Source organism: Bufo gargarizans, chromosome 2 (assembly GCF_014858855.1).
Source record: "Bufo gargarizans isolate SCDJY-AF-19 chromosome 2, ASM1485885v1, whole genome shotgun sequence".
NCBI classification, from domain to species: domain Eukaryota; kingdom Metazoa; phylum Chordata; class Amphibia; order Anura; family Bufonidae; genus Bufo; species Bufo gargarizans.
In genome coordinates this window covers 141,641,326-141,662,229 of record NC_058081.1, presented here as the reverse complement: position 1 = coordinate 141,662,229, position 20,904 = coordinate 141,641,326, and the positions used below count along the sequence as shown (strand labels likewise).

The 20,904-nt window shown below is 43.4% G+C and overlaps 1 protein-coding gene across 2 annotated transcripts in view; it reads left to right on the top strand.

Annotated features, from left to right (window-relative positions):
* Positions 1–20,904, top strand: part of CSNK1G1 (casein kinase 1 gamma 1) — a 73,222-nt gene that overhangs the window by 16,475 nt on the left and 35,843 nt on the right. For both annotated transcript variants that reach the window (XM_044279533.1, XM_044279532.1), the window contains exons 2-5: positions 4,980–5,370; positions 10,631–10,671; positions 15,146–15,215; positions 18,461–18,612. In XM_044279533.1, the coding sequence (XP_044135468.1) occupies positions 5,190–5,370; positions 10,631–10,671; positions 15,146–15,215; positions 18,461–18,612 (444 nt within the window). In that variant the 5' untranslated portion in view covers positions 4,980–5,189. The remainder of the gene's footprint in view (positions 1–4,979; positions 5,371–10,630; positions 10,672–15,145; positions 15,216–18,460; positions 18,613–20,904) is intronic.

Here is a 20,904-nt window from a genome sequence, read left to right as displayed (position 1 = left end):
CCCTTGACAGAACCTGGGGGCCTTCGTTCATCCATCGGTGGTCTTCATGGAACCATAGACTTCAGTTGATAGATGTCCAGAAAATACAAGGATATGTGAATTAACATATTAAAATCAATGGATACGTGTGCTGCCCACGTCCTGATTTACGGACGTGTGTGAATAAGCTCTTGGTCGAGCGTCCTGTGTTAGCCTGTTGTGGGTTTTTGTGTACGTTTCTGGAAAATTCTGTGTCCTGGCTCATACATCAGTGTGGTCATCTCTGGAGCATATTCCTGAGACATTGCTTATTGTTTGGCTTCATATTGAAGTGTAGTTCCGCTTCTGAACCTTGTGTTAAACTTCTCCTTTAAATTTAGCGATACAGACGGCATGCAGATTTTTTTTATGCTGTCCTCCCCACTTGGGAGTGCCGTGGCGGGGCAACAAATTTACTAAGGCTACTTTCACACGCGTTTGGTGTGGATCCGTCATGGATCTGCACAGACAGATTATCTGAATGGCTCCAACTGTCTGCATCTGTTCAGAATGGATTTGTTTGTATTATCTTTAACATAGCTAAGATAGATCCGTCTTGAACACCATTGAAAGTCAATGGAGGACGGATCCGTTTTCTATTTAGCCAGATTGTGTTAGTGAAAACGGATCCGTTCCCGTTGACTTACATTGTGTGCCAGGACGCATCCGTTTGGCTCAGTTTCAACAGACAGCAAAACGCTGCAAGCAGTTATGGTGTCCGCCTCCAAAGTAGAATGGAGACGGAGGCAAACTGATGCATTCTGAGCGGATCCTTTTCCATTCAGAATGCACTAGAGCAAAACTGATCAGTTTTGGACCGCTTGTGAGAGCCCTGAACGGATCTCACAAACGGAAAGCCAAAACGCGAGTGTGAAAGTAGCCTCGCTACAGGCATAAAAGAAGATTGAAAACCACTGTAGTCGGGTTGACGTGTGTGTTGTGTGTGTTTTTTTTATTTATTTATTTATTATTATTATTATTATTATTATTATTATTATTATTATTTAATCCAGGTGCACGGACAGTTGAGGATGCGCTTCATGTATGATGATGCCTGCACCTCTACATAAATTGGGCACATCCTTGGGCAGTGCAGGCAGAATCTAAGACCAGTATAAGCTGGTATAAAACCGCCGATCTTTGATTAAGGCCTCATGCACGTGACCGTTGTTTGGGTCCGCATCTGAGCCGCCGTTTTGACAGCTCTGATGCGGACCCATTCACTTCAATGGGGCCGCAAAAGATGCGCACTCCGTGTGCTGTCCGCATCCGTGGCTCCGTTCCGCGGCCCCGCAAAAAAAAAATATAACCTGTCCTATTGTTGTCCGCCCTTTGCAGACAAGAATAGGCATTTATATTGCTGGCGCCTGGTTTGCGGACCACAAAAAAGTCACGGTCGTGTGCATGAGGCCTAAAGGTCAAGAGCTTTAACCAGAATTTAGTCACATTTGGTTTGTTAAATCCCCCCAATGTATTCTCTTTTCCTATTCTCTTGTTACTCCAAAACAGCATCATATTTACTTCCCACTTGTGCCATAATTTAGTGCCACCTTGCCAGCCAGTTTTGTGTTATGACATAGCCAGTATTTAAACACAGAAATGTGATTTAGGCCCTATGCACAAGACCGTATGGCCTCCAAAAAGGATAGAACATGTCCTATAGGACATTCCTTCAGGAACAAAAAACCCATGCATACAGCGGGATCCATGGTTTGTGGACCACGAAACACACATGGTCGTATGCATGAGGCCTTAGACGTGATATTTAGTAACTGGCTCATTTATCAAACTGGTGTAAAGTAGAACTGGTTTAGTTGCCCATAGCGACCAATCAGATTCCACCTTTGATTTTTCAAAGGAGCTGGAACATGATTGGTTGCTAGAACAAATGTAATTTTAGCCTTTTGCCTGTGACCTTAATGGCAGTGAGGTTACGATTCATTTACCCACATTTTTTGAAAAGGAGGCCTATGGCTAGGTCTACACAGCGACATTTTTTAAATGGTAGTCTATGGAGTCGTACTGCGACATGTGACATGCTACGACTGCGACAGTCGCAAAAAAAAACATTCAAAATGAATTTTTCTTAGACCGTTGCGTCGCAGCATGTCGCAGTGCGACACCATAGACCAGGTATGGCCAACCTGCGGCTCTCCAGCTGTTGCAAAACTACAACTCCCACCATGCCCTGCTGTAGGCTGCTAGCTGTAGTCAGTTTGGGCATGCTGGGAGTTGTAGTTTTGCAACAGCTGGAGAGCCTCATGTTGGCCATCCCTGCCATAGACTAACATTATAAAAAAATATTGCGCAACAAATGTTGCAGTGTAGTTGTGTCCTATCTGTCGTGCGACTTACTGTCGCCGTGTAGACCTAGCCTAAATCTATTGACGCCCTATTTGTGGGTTGAAAGAATGCGATTGGTTTTAAAGTAACTGTCCATTCATGAGCTTAGTTATAAGTAAGGCAGTACCTGTCGGTGATGCTTTACCTGCTGTTTATTATCATTGGTTATGCTGCTTTTTAACTTGTCTCTATTAGGCCAGATGGGTGATCTGATTCAGTGTAGCTACAGTAGTCTGAGACCCCCCCACCTCATCATTGGTTCAGTCCGCTCCACTCTGCCTGTTCAGATTGGCTGCTGTGTATCAGCACAAGCCCATCGCAGGCTCACCAGAATTCTCTGCATTTTGAACTGCCACATATATACTTTTTATTTCTCTCTGCTCACGCTCGAGTCGTAGCTTCCATTATTACCAAAGCCTGTCTTGCAGGCCGCTCTGTAGTGACATGAGAGGGTAAATCTGTCTTCCCCCTGCACTGTGTGTTCCTGGCTGGCATCTTGTGCAGGTTTTGTCGGGTCAGCAGTGAATGTAGGTGCAGGGTTGAGAAGCAGATCAAGGAAGCAGATAGCTCTGGGAAAGCACCACCCAGGTTAATAAGTGCTTTGATGTGCGCAGCCGGCCAGCAGCAGCAGGGGTAAGGCACATGCCTTATTTATAGCCGCACAAAGGGAGAGGCGGAGATGTATGAAAGCGAAAGCCGCTTCTTCTTTTAACCTTTTGGGATTGAAAGCCACAAAATGTCTGTTTCTGAATCTGTGTTTGTGCTATTTGCTTGTTGAAAAGTGGCTATAAATTATTGCAGATTTCACTTGTTTTGTACTTGGCTTACGTGAGGGGTTTTCAGTTACTTGGATATTGATGACCCATATGCTGGGGTGGGATCACGTTTTAAGCCTCCGTTTGATGTATATGTTGAGGGGGGGGGGGGGATTAAAAAAACACAGCGCTCCATGTTCTTGTATCTTGCACAGTCCAGTAAAAAAAAAAAATATATAAATATATACACACATATTTATTTATATTTTTTTGACGATGGAACTGTATGGTGAACGGATGCCACTGTATGGCATTAGTCTGATGGAGAAAAACCGTGATGTGAACCCAGCCTAACAGATCGTCTGGAGGCAGACAGCGCCATACAGTGTGCAGTGGCTGTGGTGAGGTACTGCAGCTTAGCTCCTGTTAATGTGAGAGTGGTGCCAGAAACTACTTGTATAGGAAGCCTTCTCCTTTTGTCCCATACACTGTATGTTTCTGGTGCTGCTGATGTCCAAAACTGCTGATTGGTGGTGGTGCCGGGTGTTGGACCCCCAACCATATCATATTGATGCCCAATCCTGACGAAGGGTCATCAGTATCTGTAGTCTGTACAACCTTTTTTCGGGAATGCTGTGTATTATGCCATTATGATTTATTGTAGCTCTGATTCATCATTACTGTAACTCGCTGCTAATCTGTTTTATCTCCCCGATCCCTCCCGTCTCCAGTCAGTCCTGAATGTAGCAGCCAGGCTCCTCTTCTGTCCAACCACTGTACCGATGCCTCCACCTGGTGACTGTCCATGCACTGGTTACCTGTTCTTTATAGAATACAATTGCAACTTATCACCCTCGCCCACAAAGCTTTCCGCAGTGCTGCACCCCTGCTTGTCCTCTCTCCTCTCTACCTGTGCTCTACGTTATGCTGTGTGAGCGGGCTCTATGACTAGCCTCTTCCATAAACCAGATCTCCCATCTTCAAGACTTCTTCTCTAGTGCTCCACGGAACGCTACCAGACAATTAGGTTAATTCCCAACATCCACACTTTTTAAGGGAGCCCTAAAAATATATTTACAGTCAATTCATACCCCTGTCTGTTATAGGAGCAGGACCACATCGCTAAGGCCGTTTTTTTATTATTATTTTTTTTCCCACGGGCTGTTTTTTACGTTCTGTATACGGAACCATTCATTTAAATGGTTCCTCAAAAAAAAACGGAATGTACTCGTATGCATTTCGTTTCCGTTTTTCCATTCCGTTGAAAGATAGAGCATGTCCTATTATTGCCTGCAAATCGCGTTCCGTTGCTCCATTTAAGTCAATGGGTCCGCAAAAAAAAACTGAACACATACGGAAATGCATCCGTATGTCTTCCGTATCGGTTCCGTTTTTTTGCAGAACCATCTATTGAAAATGTTATGCCCAGCCCAATTTTTTTCTATGTAATTACTGTATATGCCATATGGAAAAACGGAACGGAAAAATGGAACAGAAAAGGAAACAGAACAACGGATTTGTTATATATATTATAATTTCTCTTATATAATGCAAGCACTGTTACCTATAGAATGTTCATATTTCATTTAGGAAAATCTGTAATTTCCAAAGTAGTGCAACATGCTACTCTATTCTTCCCTTCAAAATGGCTGACACCATTACAAACTCTATGAACCCATTATGAGCCAGTGGGATCCATCAGGCACCACTGGTGTCTAATAAGATGAGTGCTGTTGATAGTCATATAATGAGAGGTTTGCTCCCCTTTTTTCTCTATGTATAACCAGGCTCCCTGTTTAAAAGGAATTGACAGGACAAAGTGCTCTGTTTACTGACTTTCATCTCATTTTTCTTTTCTCAAAGGATACTATGGGAAGCCTCCACCATGAAGTTGCTGAGTGGATGTGAGATGGTACCTTGGCAAGTCTGTGCGGTGATGTGATCAGCTTCTTTGGCCCCTGCGGGTACTCTGCTGGGTCATTTTTGGCCCCCCCACTGTTTTCTGCCTCTGTGGTTTGGGAGTCTCCTAGCATCAGCTGGGATTTGGAGGAATAGCTCTTATGGTATATTAACATGGACCATAGCAACAGGGAGAAAGATGACCGACCACGAGCAACTAAAGCTTTGCCAGTACGGACTGGTCATAGCTCCCGGCCGTCCAGCTCGACCACCTCCTCAGGGGTTCTTATGGTGGGACCCAACTTTAGGGTGGGAAAGAAGATTGGCTGTGGAAACTTTGGGGAACTACGGTTAGGTAAGATAATATATATTTTGCAATCTGTAACATAAATGTGATATACTTGTTATGTGAATATTCTCATTCACTATATGGCTATAATTCTACTCCTCCTTTTATTTTTTATTTTATTTTTTTACCTGTATTTGTGATGGGGGGGTTTTAGTAACCCCATTTACGTGTGTAATTTTAGTGCAGAATCTGCTTAACCCCTTCACACATTTTCACGTACATGTACGTGAGGGAATGCGGCTTCTGCATCTGCTGGCATCGCTGTATGCGGTGATGCCGGCAGAATAACCCTTTCACGTGCCGCGGTCAGTGCATTTTCCATAGTGCTATCATAGCAAAATCCTCATGTGTTTTTTTTTTTATCTTATTTTTTTTCCTGTGGATTTGCAGCAAGTTTATTCCTCTGCCTTTCAAGGGGTAAATCTGCAGCAGAAATCCTAAGTATAAGGCCTCATGCACACGACCATTGTGTGTTTTGCGGTCCGCAAAACACGGATGGCATCCATGTGCGTTCCGCAATTTGCCGAACTGCGCGGACAGCCTTTAATATAACTGCCTATTCTTGTCCGCAAAGGACTCCACCCCCCCCCCCCCCCCCCCCCCCTCCAAATCTCTTTTTCTTTTGAGGAGAGGAGCAACGGATGCGGATCAAGAGCATTTGTTAGCATGATCAGCCATATTAAACCAGGCATATTTCCTGGTAGGTTTTTTAATGTGCAAATTAGCAACTTGGAGTACCAGGGGGTCGCCCAAAGCTCTTGGTGCACTGCTTCTGTAACGACCCAGTGCACCCTCCACTTTGTGTGCTTACAATTCAGCAGTGGGAAAACCTCAGCAGATCTGTCGTATGTGAACTTGTGGGTTCATATGTGGCGTTATTGCTGAGTTTTGTGGATGATATTTATGATATTTCAGAGACTTACGACGAAACTGTTCTTGTCCATAGCAGTCCAGGTTCCTCATTCAAGACACCACTACAAATAAAGGCAACTGTGGCTGACTGTAAATGTTAGGACTAGGGGTGCACCGAAATTCCGGCGGCTGAAAATATCGGCCGAAAATGGGCCTAATCCATTTTGGCCGATATTGGTACATATCGGCAGAAAATATGGTTGGTTATATTACAGGGCTTTTTTTCTGGCGGAACGCACCGGAACGGCGTTCCGCCACCTTTTGACATCGCAGCCTGCCATGCTCCAGCATCGCAGGCTGCGATGTATCAGCTGGGAGGAGGAGCTGGGGGCCGGTGCGTTCACTGTTCTCCGGCCCCCAGCTCCAGTAGTTATAAAATGTGTACAATTAATAAGGATTCTATTCATGAGGCCCCCTCTGCAGTAGAACATTCAATATAGCCACATCCTACTCACAGGGCTGTTATCTTAATGCTGGCCGGCCGGGCAGACGAGCGGCAGCGTCACAACTGATGTCATGTGCCCGGCCTACTTTCTGAATGAAGGAGGCGGCGCAGGCATGTGACGTCAGTCGTGACGCTGCCGCTCGTCTGCCCGGCCGGCATTAAGATAACAGCCCTGTGAGTAGGATGTGGCTATATTGAATGTTCTACTGCAGAGGGGGCCTCATGAATAGAATCCTTATTAATTGTACACATTTTATAACTAGTCTGTACTGGAGCAGCAATGGGGGGGGGGGGGGTCTGTGGATGGCACTGTTATGGGGTGGGTGGGGGTCTGTGGATGGCACTGTTATGGGGTGGGTGGGGGTCTGTGGATGGCACTGTTATGAGGTGGGGGGGTCTGTGGATGGCACTATTATAAATATCATAATAAAAAAAAAAAGTATTTTAAAAGTATTTGGGCAAAAAGGCAGTTTCGGTTTTCGGTCAAGGGCATCCTGAATTTTCGGTTTCGGACCAGAATTTTCATTTCGGTGCACCCCTAGTTAGGACATGTAATTGGCACCTTGACATCAAATTTCCTTCTGATAAACATCTCAAAATGTTCTGGGTAGAAACAGGGATGTGTAATAAAGGTACCACCACAAAACTGGGAGCTGCTTGTGCTCATTGCCGGATCAATCGATCTTCTTCTCTATTGGTGGTCTGTTTTTTCCGTCCGGAGCCTGTTCGCCATGTGATGTGCCCTTGCATGACCACTGCTTCCAACAAATCCTAAACGGCTAGGTCAGAACGGCATGGTTAGTGTGCAATTCTCCGCACATAAATCCTGAATGTGTGCGTTTACTTATAGTCAGGAATTAACAAATCATACCAAACTGGCGATGGAGATTTTCATATGAAGGTTGAAACAGGTTTTTAACTGAAACAGAAACTCTGCTAAAAAGGTGAGGATGTGGAAGACAGTTTGGATTACCGTATTTTTCACTTTATAAGACGCACCCCAGATTTTAGAGTAGAAAAATAAGAAAAAATATTTTTCATTAGACCTCATATCAGCCCACTTAGAGCCTTACAAGACCTGAGATTAGCCCATCAGTAGCCCCAGACCTGAGATTAGCCCATCAGTAGCCCCAGACCTGAGATTAGCCCATCAGTAGCCCCAGACCTGACTAAAATAAAAAAATCATCTTACCTGTCCTGCTCCACGGCTCCTCTTCAGCTGTCGCGCTCCCATCTTCCCGGCCTGCGCTGCATTGTCACATGACTGCGTGCAGCATCAGGTCATAGTGCGCGCACTTCGTCCTGGCGCTGTACGGGGTCAGGACAGTGCAGCGCAGGCCAGAAAGATGGTAGCGGGACAGCTGAAGAGGAGCCATGGCGCAGACCAGGGAGGGTAAATATTACCTGCTTTTGTGGCGCTTCGCTTCCCGCTCCTAATACATACTAGTGAGCGCTTCCATAAGATGCACAGACATTATAAAGTGAAAAATACTGTATGGAGATCCGTCTCCTTACACTATTAAAATGTATGAACTTTGATGAGCCAAAGTTATGTATTCACAAAGTCGCGCGTTGAATAAGTTAAGTATTTGATTTTTTTAAAGGCAAAAGCCACTTCAAAACTTGAATCCGAACAGAGTTACACTTTAAAAATCAAATACCGAACTTATTCAATGAAGTTACGCGTGACTAACTAGAGCTCATTGGAGCCCATACATTTTAATACTGTACGGAGATGGATCTCTGTACAGTATTTACCCAGAGTTTTGAAAAAAGCGACTTCAGATGTAACATACAAAGCTCGCTTTGCTCAACACAGCAAGACTGAGCACTTGAACAAGACATAAGGTAGGTCTACTGTATCAGCAAGGTCTGATTTCAAAGCAGACTGGGGTTTCAAGAGGTGCTGTATAAACAGGCAAGTTTGAAAACCGTAGTCTGTGGTTGGCCAAGGAAACTTAGGGCTCTTTCACACTTGCGTTCTTTTCCTGATCAGTTTTATCCTAATGCATTCTGAATGGAGAGAAATCCGTTCAGGATGCATCAGGATGTCTTCAGTTCAGGACCGGAACGTTTTTTGGCTGGAGAAAATACCGCAGCATGCTGCGCTTTTTGCTCCGGCCAAAAATCCTGAACACTTGCCGCAAGGCCGAATCCGGAATTGATGCCTATTGAAAGGCATTAATCCGGATCCGGCCTTAAGCTAAACTTAGTTTCGGCGCATTGCCGGATCCGACGTTTAGCTTTTTCTGAATGGTTACCGTGGCTGCCGGGACGCTAAAGTCCTGTTTGCAATGGTAAAGTGTAGTGGGGAGCGTGGGAGCACTATACTTACCGTCCGTGCGGCTCCCGGGGCGCTCCAGAGTGACGTCAGGGCGCCCCATGCGCATGGATGACGTGATCGCATGGACTCCCGGGGCGCTCTGACATCATTCTGGAGCGCCCCGTGAGCTGCACGATCGGTAAGTATACTGCTCCCCAACTCCCTACTACTACTATGGCAACCAGGACTTTAATAGCGTCCTGGCTGCCATAGTAACACTGAACGCATTTTGAAGACTGATCCGTCTTCAAATGCTTTCAGTTCACTTGCGTTTTTCCGGATCCGGCGTGTAATTCTGGCAAATGGAGTACACGACGGATCTGGACAACGCAAGTGTGAAAGAGCCCCTAGTGCGGCAGATGGAAGACGCATCTCACTTACTTTCCTTCTAAATTGGAAGATACCCAGCAGTCCCATAATCTCAGAACTGAAGGAAACCAGTGAAACCAAGATACACACATCTTCTGTTTGAAGAAGCCTGGTCATGAGTAGTGTTCATGGAAGTACTGCAGCCAGAAAGCCATAGCTTTGACTTGGAAAGGAGGTAAAGTGACCCAACTGTGCATGAAAACTTAGGACTTGGGGTGCAGAAAAATGACAGCAGGTGCTCTTGACTGATGAGTCAAAATGTGAAATTTGGCCGTAATAAAAGGCAGTTTGCTGAAGGGCTGGAGAGATACAATAATGAGCATCTGTAGGCAGTAGTCAAGCATGGTCTAAGTTCCTTGCAAATGTGAGGCTGTGTTTCAGCAAATGGAGTTGTGGATTACTTAATGATGTCCTCAATGTAGAGAATTTCAGACAGAAACCTATCAATCATGCAGTGTCATCAGGGAGGTGTCTGGCTCCAAATGTATTCAGCCAGTGTCTAGAACGATCTTCAGAGTAAAGAAGAACAAGTCCTGGAAGTGATTAGGCCCCACAGAGCTCTGATGTAAACCTCATTGAGTCTGTCTGAGATTACATGATGAGACAGAAGGATTTAAGCAAGCCTACGTTCACAGAAGATCTACGATTAGTTCTCCAAGATGTCTGGAACATCCCCGTTCTTCAAAAACTGTGTGCAAGTGTACCTAGAAGAATTGATGCTGTTTTGACGGCAAATAACACTATTGTATCCCCTCACACAGTACTGTGTGTATATGTGTGTGTGTGTGTGTGTGTATATATATATATTTATTAAATGGTTGAAACATTTACATACATAGGTGTGAATGGTATTAGCTTTGCCATATTCTGGATTACATATGTTCTATCATTGGTAATACTTATTACAGTGGTTCCTTTTTAGATTGAAAAGACCTAAATCTCTATTCCCACTGCATGTGACCTTCAACAAAGAAGCCCTTAATTTTTCTGTGTCATTATAGCAGATTGTGTACATTTGTATTTGTTTGGTGTGTGTTGTGGTGTTTATTTTTTTCCCCCCCCTCCATTTCCTTCCTTTTTATACTTCTCTGAAATTGAAACATTTTTCTTGGTACTTGTGCAAATTACAATCTGCAAGAGTCAAAGGAGTGGGAAGTAGCAAGATTGTCAGGGTGACAGTCCTACAAGTGTGTAATTCTTTGTTCCTTCTCCTTCAGGCAAGAATCTTTACACAAATGAATATGTGGCAATTAAACTGGTGAGTATATGGCAGTCATGTTTGTGCTCTTGCCAGGACTACGTTTGTCTTCAGTTTCCTGACCTAAACCCCTGCTTCCTTCCTTTTCCTGCTGTGGAGCACATGTATAAACTATGGCTGGCTTCCTGGTTAACAGGTTACTTAGATGCTGTGAGGTGGGCAGCACCCTTGTGTCTGGCTTCTTCCAGAGATTAGACCGTATAAATATCACTTTTCTCCAGGTTTACTCCTGTGTTAGCAAATCTTACATTGATCTTACGGCATCTTCCATTATCATGCAGCACCTTCATACTTTCTTACCTTCCTAGTGAGGGATGACCAATCCTAAAGGAAAACTCTTCACTAGAACTTGCTTCTAAGAAGCCGAGTGTTAGGGTCCATTCACACATCCGTGTGTGTTTTCTGCATCCACAAAACACGGACACCGGCAATGTGCGTTCCTGATTGATGAAGCACAGGTCCGCATTTCCGGATCGGGGCCTGCACATTGTGTGGCCCCATAGAAATTAATGGGTCTGCAATTTCGTTCCGCAAAATACGGAACGGAATTGCGCATGTGTGAATGGAGCCTTAGAATTTTCATAATTTTTGTCCGTTTTACAGGGAACCTGTCACCAGAGGGGCTCTATTGAGCTAATCACATGTGCTCGCTGGTCAGGCTGGTGTGATGCCTAAGGTTTATAAAATTTCATAATATATTTTTGTGAAAAAAACAGCCTAAAAATGTACATGACGGCATTACTATTGTCTTAGTGGGGTCACTGGGGCATGTCCTAAGCTGAATCACTAAATACTGCCGGCAGTTGGAAGCAATGGGAATACTGGTTAACGAGCCCAGGATTGCCATCTCTGGTGTTGGTGAGGGTGTGGATGCTGGATACACAGTGGGTTTCAGTGTCTTCAGTGGTAGTAGGCGTCCCTAGCCAGTGTCGGGGCATTCGACTGCACACAATAGGAGATGGGAGATGATAGTCATGGGAATAGTGAGGATGCTGTTTGCATGTATTGGGATGGGGGACACTGTTCAGTGTTTTCTGCTTTGTACTTGCATTTGATTTGTACCATTGCTATATTTGAAAACCATCAGTTTCAAAATCAAATGCTTTTAATTGATCATTTTTATTTGTGTTTAAAAAAAATAAAAAGCATACAACATGGTAACATAGTTACAAGGAAATATAGGACAAACTGCAAAGGCAAAAAAATATATTTGAATTTTTTTTGTATTGGAAAACAGTTCTTTGTCGGGTTAACTTTGAAAAAAAAATAACTCCAATGTTTTTCGGGTTTTCTTTTTGCCTCAGTGTTGGCTAAAAATATGACATGATGACCTTAGGGAGCATTCACACGACCGTGTTGGTTTTGCGGTCCGTAAATCACGGATCCGTGTGTTCCGTATGTCTTCAGTTATCTTTCCTTTTCCGTTCCGCAAGTCCGTATAATACGGACGTGGTGCTTCCGTGTGTCATCCGTTATTCACGGTCCGCAAAAAAAACGGATGGGTAATGAAATGGGGTTTCCTAGAATGTTTTCAGTCCAAGGGTCCGTTAAAAACGGATGACACACGGATGCATTTCCGTGTGCTATCCGTTTTTCACGGACCCAATGACTTTCTATGGGGCCATGGACCGCGATTTGCGGCCAAGTATAGGACATGTTCTAAAACACACGGAACGGACACACGGAACGGACAGCACACGGATGAGAATAAAAGGCATACCGCAATTTTCACGGACCCATAGAAATGAATGGGTCCGTGCATTGTCCGTCAAAATTGCGGAACGGACGCGGAACGGACACGGAAGAAAAACACGTTCGTGTGAATGCTCCCTTATTCTGTGGGTCAGTATAATTAGGCTTTATGTACACAACTGTTCATATTGCAGTCTGCAAACCTTGAGTCCACAATAGATCCGTGTACAATCTGCATTTTTCTCACTCCCATCAATAGAAAGCATTATTCTTGTGACAAGAATAGGATATCTATTTGTGGAATGGACATACGGATGCAGACCTTTTTTTCTTTTATTTTTTTTTCTTTGTGCACCCATAGAAATGAATGGGTCCATGTGTATTCCACCAAAAAATATGTGGATCAGACAGATGCAAAATATGGATGTCTACATAAGGTCTAACAACAATACCAAATTTATTTAGTTGTGTTTTACTACTTTAAATTATTTATTTATTTTAAATATTTTTGTATCGGAAATGGGGATGATTTTAGATTTTTTTTAAAAGTTTTTTTTTTTTTTTATAAAACATAAATTATCTGTAATTTTTAGTTCTCTTAGAGAATATAAACATGTAATCCACTGATTGCATATACCATAGACTGCAATAATATACCTTTTTGAAGTCTGTGGGACTTTTACGGGCTTCCTATTAAGCTCTGCCGCAAGCAAGGCTAAACAGGCAGTTAGCTGTGGCCCCAGGCTTCCATTAGACTGATTGGAGTCCTGTGATTTCAACGTGGAAGCTCTAGTCTGAGGACAAAGGTAGCCACCTCCCTCTTACTGCTCAGATGCCATGGTCACTATTGACCACTGCATCTGAAGGGTTAAGTGATCAGGATTAGAGCCATCTCCAATCTTAGTCATTGCAGTCAGATGCCCAGCTGTACACAGTCGGGCCCGTTTTAGCATATAGAGCGGGCTCAGCAGCTAGGCCTGCTCCATACATTTTACACCACACCAGAAATGTGCAATTACATTGTGGCGCACGTGAGAGCTAAACCAATCTCCTCCACATACAACATTTTGGGAGAGAATTTATCAAAAGTATTCAGTGAGAAGTGATCTCCACAGGCAAGGAGGTGTCAGCCTATTAGAGTTCTGTCCTAGGGGCTCTATACTGGAAAAGAACTGATCAGTTTTATCCCCATGCATTCTGAATGGGGAGCAATCCATTCAGGATACATCAGGATGTCTTCAGTTCAGTCTTTTTGACTGATCAGGCAAAAGAGAAAACCGCAGCATGCTATGGTTTTATCTCCGGCCAAAAAAACTGAAGACTTGCCTGAATGCCATAGGAATGTATTAGTGCCTGATCCGGCGTTCAAAATACTGGACTGCCGGATCCGTCCTTCCGGTCTGCGCATGAAAAAAATAAATGCTGGATCCGTTTTTCCGGATGACACCAGAAAGACTGTGATCTGGTATTGCAATGCATTTTTCAGACTGATCGGGATGCTGATCAGTCTTAAAAATGCCATCAGTTGGCATACGCTTTGCCGGATCCGGCAGGCAGTTTCGGCGACTGAACTGCTTGCCGGATCACTCTGCTGCAAGTGTGAAAGTAGCCTTAGTGGCCAATGTGAGAACTACATGATTGTAGGGCTCTTTTGAAGCAGAGATGGTTACATGAAAAGCTAGCCACTAGTGTGCACTTCTTCCAGGAGCATACTATGCCCACGTAGTAAGTATCTTCCTCCTCTTCTCTTTTTTTTTTTTTTTTTTTGGGGGGGATTATTGGTCTAAAACCAAATTACTCAACTGTAAAGAAAATGTCACAAATTTTTATCTATTTTATTGTAGTAATAATAATATTTTTTTTTTCTGTACGTGATTATGGGGGCAGCCATCTTACCTGAGCTGTTCTTAACAGCGTTTAGAAAGCATTAAGAAAATTGCTTTATGGCAGCCCCATGGCACAACTTTCAGGAAGGGACCTCAGTGACTTCTATGGGAGAGTTTTCTAGACATGACCTGTGCAGAGGTCATTTGTACAAGGAAAGAATAGATAACATGTGACAATCACAGACCCATTCACTTGACTGTGTCCGCAATCTGGAGCTGCGGTGCAGAAAGGAGGCATGGAAGCACTACGGAGTGCTTGGTGGTGTTTCTGTCCGTGCCTTACCCACAACGGCCGTGTGCATGAGGCCTAATTCTGTGCTTTTGTTTACCTGATCTTGATTCCTAATCCCATTTACTATTGATGAGTTGCACAGCAGTTGGGGGTCCGCCTCTGTGCAGAGTGTATTGACTGCATGCACTGTTCTAGCTCGGATGGACCTAAAGGGAATATGTCTTCAAAAATGACCTATTGTTTAAATCACATTTTTATGTTTAACAAATTTCTAAAGAATGTATGATATTTTAAATTTTCCATGTCCATATCAAGATTTAAACACAATCCATAAATTCCTGCAGTTTTCACACTCGCCACCAAGCCTAATAATAGATTATTGGTCTGTACAGATCACTTTACTGCAGTTATATATTATTCTAAAGGCACTATTACACGGGCAGATAGAGCAGTCGATTGTCGAGCTGCTTCCCTGCAATCACTGGCTCGCTAGAGGAGACCACTGCTATTGCATGCATGATTTGCCTTGTTGGTTAGCCTATAGATGCTATACTTCTAATTGGTCCTTATGTGGAAAATTGTTTAACCACACTGATTCATGTGTCCTAAAACGTGTTGGTTGTAAAGCATGTTTTTTAATTATTTATTTTTCTTCTTCCCCCAGGAACCAATTAAATCTCGTGCTCCTCAGCTTCATCTGGAATATCGGTTTTACAAGCAACTAGGGAGTACAGGTAAAAAAAAAATTATAAAAAAAATCAATAATTAAAGGCTACGTACACCTTCGGAGGCAATTTTTTATGATTGCGTTTACTCATTTTGGGCTAAAAACAAAAAAAATTAATTGGTCTTTATTAAAAATGTTGAGGCGTTCTATCGCAAAGGGTTAACTTTCTAGCTGTGTGAATCGTACTTTTTACTTTCACTTTGTGCAGGTCATCTAGTAAACCTTCTCTTATTTTCTAAGAGGTCATAAACACTTATTTAAAGGTGGATTTACACGCACCAATAATCGGCCAGATCATCATGACCGACAGTTCCTGCAAACGCTCATTCCCAATAATCTGGACCTCCTAAATGTGCCGCCAATATCCTGACATATACAGCGGCACCCAGGGATCTCACTGCACTTACTATTATCCCAGGGCGCCGCTCCGTTCTCCCGCTATGCCCCCCGGTATCTTAGCTCAGTAGGTTATAGTAGGCGGAGTCCCTCGGGCGTCTCCTCCTCCTAGGCTGTAGCGCTGGCCAATTGCAGCGCAGAGCTCACAGCCTGGGAGGTTTTTTTTTTTTTTTTCTCCCAGGCTGTGAGAACATACCAGAGGACATAACAGGAGAATGGAGCGGCGCCCAGGGATAATAGTAAGTGCAGTGAGATCCCCGGGCTCCGCTGTATGTCATGATACTTAGTTCACAATGTTTGGACCGATCAAAGGTCCTCTTTAGGCCACTTTCTTACCAGTAAGATAAGGACTGAGCTATGAGTGTTTATATTTTCAGAGATAAGGAGCCTTAAGGTCAGCTGGCTGACGGAGTATAGAGATAATTCAGCTCCTGCTACTACAGCATCTCTGCCCTGTACAGAAAAAGGTTTAATATTTTTTATAAAGACCATTTAAAAAAAAAAGTTTTTTTTTAGTTTAAAATTAGTACAATGCAAGCTTAAATCCTTAGTATAGTTTGGACAAAAAACCCTTTAAATTATTCAGAATTTTAGGCTGGTTTCACAGGAGCGAGCTTCACTCTCCAGACTCGCAATGCTGCCCCTGTCCTGAACTTCTATCACTGCCAGGGTCGCTTAGAATTATATTGATTTATGATGCAATGTAAGCCTTACAGTTCTACAGCATTTTGTCAGTTTTTTCCAATACATTCCAGACCTCTAAGGGTTACATAGCATCATAAATCAATATAATACTATGACACCCCGGCAGTGCTTGAAGTTCAGGACTGGTGCTGCACCGCAAGTCCGGAGCGTGACACTTGCTCGTGTGAAACCAGCCTTATTTGGAAATTGGTGGTTACTTGCGGCACTCTCTGCATCCTCTGTGAGCCATTTTTGAGTTTAAGGGGTTTTCAAATTACCGCACCAAAAACAAACAAAATAAAAAGGGAATCTGTTTAAAGGGGATAAAAAAAAAAACACACTCAGGACCTCAAATGGTCAGCTGTTTAAAGAGGCTATGGCGCTTGTGTGTCGCTGCGTCCTCTAAATTGTTTATCTGCACGCGGTTTACATTATAGCGGCGGTGCAGTGCATTTACCGGTATACCTTTTTCCTGTTCACTTGAAATGAGCACCAGAAGCCCTTTACACAGCCGATCAGCGGGGGGTTCTGGGAGTTGGACCCTGCCGATCTTATATTGATCACCTATCCCCTGTAGACCTTTTATCCACTGAAGACCTATATCTTATTCTTTGTAGTAGCTCATAAGAGGGAAATACATTTTGAGATGAAATCTGTGCAATAGCTATTTACTCCTTATGTTTCCTCAGCTGTTCAGAAACAATTTTGGGAAATGCTGGCCTTACGATGGTATCTCTCTCTGATAGCTATGTACTGTACTTTTGTCTGTGTATACTGTACGCTAGCATAGTTAGTACATGTAAATCAGTGGTCCAAATTCTTCCTTCTGTACTAGTGTAGTGTACACTGCCTCTATATCCTTTAAATAGTTACGATTAGGCATGTATTCTGCATTTTTTTTTATTATGGTGTAGATGTCCTTTTTAGTAAATTGAACCAGTTTTCTAGCTTGTACTGTGGTTGTGACACTGGTTGCCAACTAATGTCCAGGATTAGAAAAAGATGTCTGCTTTCAGCACCACACCTGTCCACAGGTCTTCAATGGAGCTCCGCTGCAATACCAGACACGTCCCATGGACAAGTGCGGCGCTGTTTTTGGAATAAATCAGCCATGTTTTTGTAGACAATCCCTTTATTGTTGACCTGGACAACCCCTTTATCATTGACTTACTAATCGATATTCTTAAGGCACCTAGACACTTTGGATATTTATGTGTTAGTGTTCAACCTGCAGCTCCGCTCGCTGTCCATACATCAAGTCATAGTCAGATCTGCTACAGGCCTTTTGGTTGAGATGATGATGATGATAATCTTTACAACTGCAGCATCAGGATTTGATTCTTGATGGTAGAGATTATTTTACATACGGCAATGTTCAAGTGTGTGACGTTTCGGCATGCAGGCCTTCCTCAGATACTATGCCGCTGTGATGAAGTAGAACAAGGTAAATATGTCAAGTCACATGTATTTAGGAGAAACTTCACATATTTATGTGTGCACTGCGCCTTTCTTGTTGTACTTCATCACTGCCGCATAGCATCTGAGGAAGGCCTGCGTGAGGAAACGTCACACACTTGAACATTGCCGTATGTAAAATAACAATCTCTACTATCAAGATTCAAATCCTGATGCTATAGTTGTATTTATTGCTAAAAACAAGGTTGGAACCCTACTTACAGCAAATCCTACAGAGTGCAACAAAGATTTATTGCAAATAATAATCTTTATATAGCGCCAACATATTCCTCATGGTTTCTGTGGTGATGGCAATTAGAGGACCCGCCACCTCTCCGGATTCTGGACCATCTATTCTTATGGCTTTATGTTGTGCCATTCATTTCTTAATCCTGCTAGAAGTTATGAATGAATTACTAGCAGAGTACTGTGAAGGTCCCGCTGGGTGTTACTAGTTGGGGGTGTGACATTATCCAATCAGTGTCAAACTGTGCAAGGAGACCCTTCCAACTGGTAACACCCAGCTGGACTTTTATGTGCAAAATGCAAGTAGTTACTGAAACAGGTCGGGAGAGGTGACAGTGCAGGGTGAAACCAGCTAAAATGAGATTCTGCTGACTAGAATAAAAAAATGATGTAAGTTTATACTTGAATAACTGGATGTATATCTGGTAATTAGTTTTTCCTTCCTGTGGCTGACGTTTACTTGTTTTCCAGCTGATGGGCTTCCCCAGGTTTTCTACTTTGGTCCTTGTGGAAAGTACAATGCCATGGTACTGGAGCTTCTGGGTCCGAGCTTAGAAGACTTGTTTGACCTATGTGACAGGACTTTTACCTTGAAGACTGTGCTCATGATAGCTATTCAGTTGGTGAGCAGGCCTTTTCTATTACCTCTGCCCAAAACCGCTTTGCAGAAGAATCATTTGTTCTTGTAGACTACATGCTGTTTTCCATATGGATTGCCAGTTTCTTTTCCTGTTTTATGCTTTTGCGTTAAAGTAGTATTCTCTAAATATTTTTCCATTTTTAAATAAAAAAATTCAAGCCCTTTAAGGGTTTCTGTCAGCAGGAAACTGGTTATTAATCTGTCTGACATTGATGTCCTAATGTCGGTCGGCCGAACATGACTATATTAGTGCCACCTCTCTGCATGCCGCCGTTATTGAGAAAAAAAATAACTTGTATAATATGCAAATGAGGGGGCGTTACTCCTGCTCCTAGAGGCTTTGTTCTTCCACCTCTGGCCACGCCCTTTTACTCTTGTGTGACAGGACCAGGCAGCGCGGGTCTCCTCTTGCGACCCTGTCTGCCGTGGAAAGGTTGCGCCGAATACTGAACTGGATGGTGCAGGCGCGAGATTTCCACAGCAGACATGGCTGGCAAGAGGAGACCAGCGCTGCCTGACTCTGTCAATTCAAGAGTAGCAGGGCGTGGCCAGAGGTGAGAGAACGGAGCTTCTAGGAGCAGGAGCAACGCCCCCCCCCCCCATCTAGAGGCTCATTTGCATATTATAAAAGTAAAAAAATCTCCATAACGGCGGCACGCAATGAGGTGGCACTAATATAGTTATGTTCGGCTGACGTTAGGACGTCACTAATGTCAGCCAGGTTAATAACCATTTTTCTGCTGACAGAAACCCATTAAAGGGCTTCTGTCAGCCCACTAAACCTTATTTTTTTTTGGTTTACTTATAATCCCTATAGTGCGATTTCTGCATACATAAGCTAAATTATCATTTCGGTCCAGTAGAATTTGTTAAAAACGTAATTTTAAAATATGCAAATTACCTTGCTACCAGCAAGTAGGGCGGCTACTTGCTGGTAGCAGCCGCATCCTCCGATCCTAAAGACTCCCCCTCCGCATGTTGATTAACAGGGAATGAGATCGTTCTCTGCTGGCCCTGTTTGAATTCAAAATATCGCGCCTGCGCCGAACCTGTCTTCAATCAGCGCAGGCGCACTGAGAGGCGGCTGCTCGGCCGCTCCATCCTCAATGCGCCTGCGCCGGGTGTAGATGTGACGTCATCTGAACACGGGTACGGTGCAGGTGCGATATTTTGAATTCGAACAGGGCCAGCAGAGGACGATCCCGTTCACTGGCCCTGTCAATCAACATGCGGAGGGGGTGTCTTTAGGATCGGAGGTTGTGGCTGCTACCAGCAAGTAGCCGCCCTACTTGCTGGTAGCAAGGTAATTTGCATATTTTAAAATTACGTTTTTAACAAATTCTACTAGACCGAAATGATTATTTAGCTTATGTATGCAGAAATCGCACTATAGGGATTATAAGTAAACCAAAAAAAAAAACGGTTTAGTGGGCTGACAGAAGCCCTTTAATGGGAAACAAGAGTTCTGATGCAAGTTTCTTAGTTTGCAATGACTAATGCAAATTGTTGTAATGTCTGAAATCGCTGCTAATATCTGGCAATAGAAACAGGATCTTGTTAAAGGGGTTGTCCACTTTTGTTATATTGATGTCCTGTCCTTAGGGTAGGTCATAAATATTTGATCGGAGGGGGCCCAGCTGCCATCACCCCACCAAGCCATCTGTATGAAGAGATCGCAGCAGTTTTTTTTACAGTAAAAATTAATTCCCGAAGTGATTACACAAAGTCTCGTGAGACTTCATGAAGTAATAACTTCGGCTAATCAGAGCCAATACATTCTAATACTGTACGAAGCTCCCTATTGATCAATATAAAAAAGTGGACTACCCCTATAATTTCTAATGTGATGAGAAGGTGGCAGTTGGCTAAACAGGAGATGTTTCAGTTTCTCCCCCTAGGTTTCCTGTTGCAGGCTCATAGATAGTCAGTCTGTTCATTTGTTAGAAATTGGTCATATCTGAGGCAGCAAGGAGAAGGGAAAAGTAATATTCCGTACATACCTCCTAAGAAATATAGAGATTATTTAAGCATTCATTTTATATTTTTCATCATCAACCTTTAAAAGACATATGGAAGTTTTGATCTTAGTTGACAGCTCCAGTTAGGTGCTGGGGAGAGCAGTACAAATGCCCTTTGTGGAGCTTTTCTCGAAGGTGTAGTGTGACTATGAAGTCCTGCAAATTCTGCTCTCTCAAGTGCCCAGGCCAGGGCTTCAGTGTGAAGTGGTGTCTGCATTTAAAGGGGTATTCCAGGACAGGCCGTCCGTATCGGATCA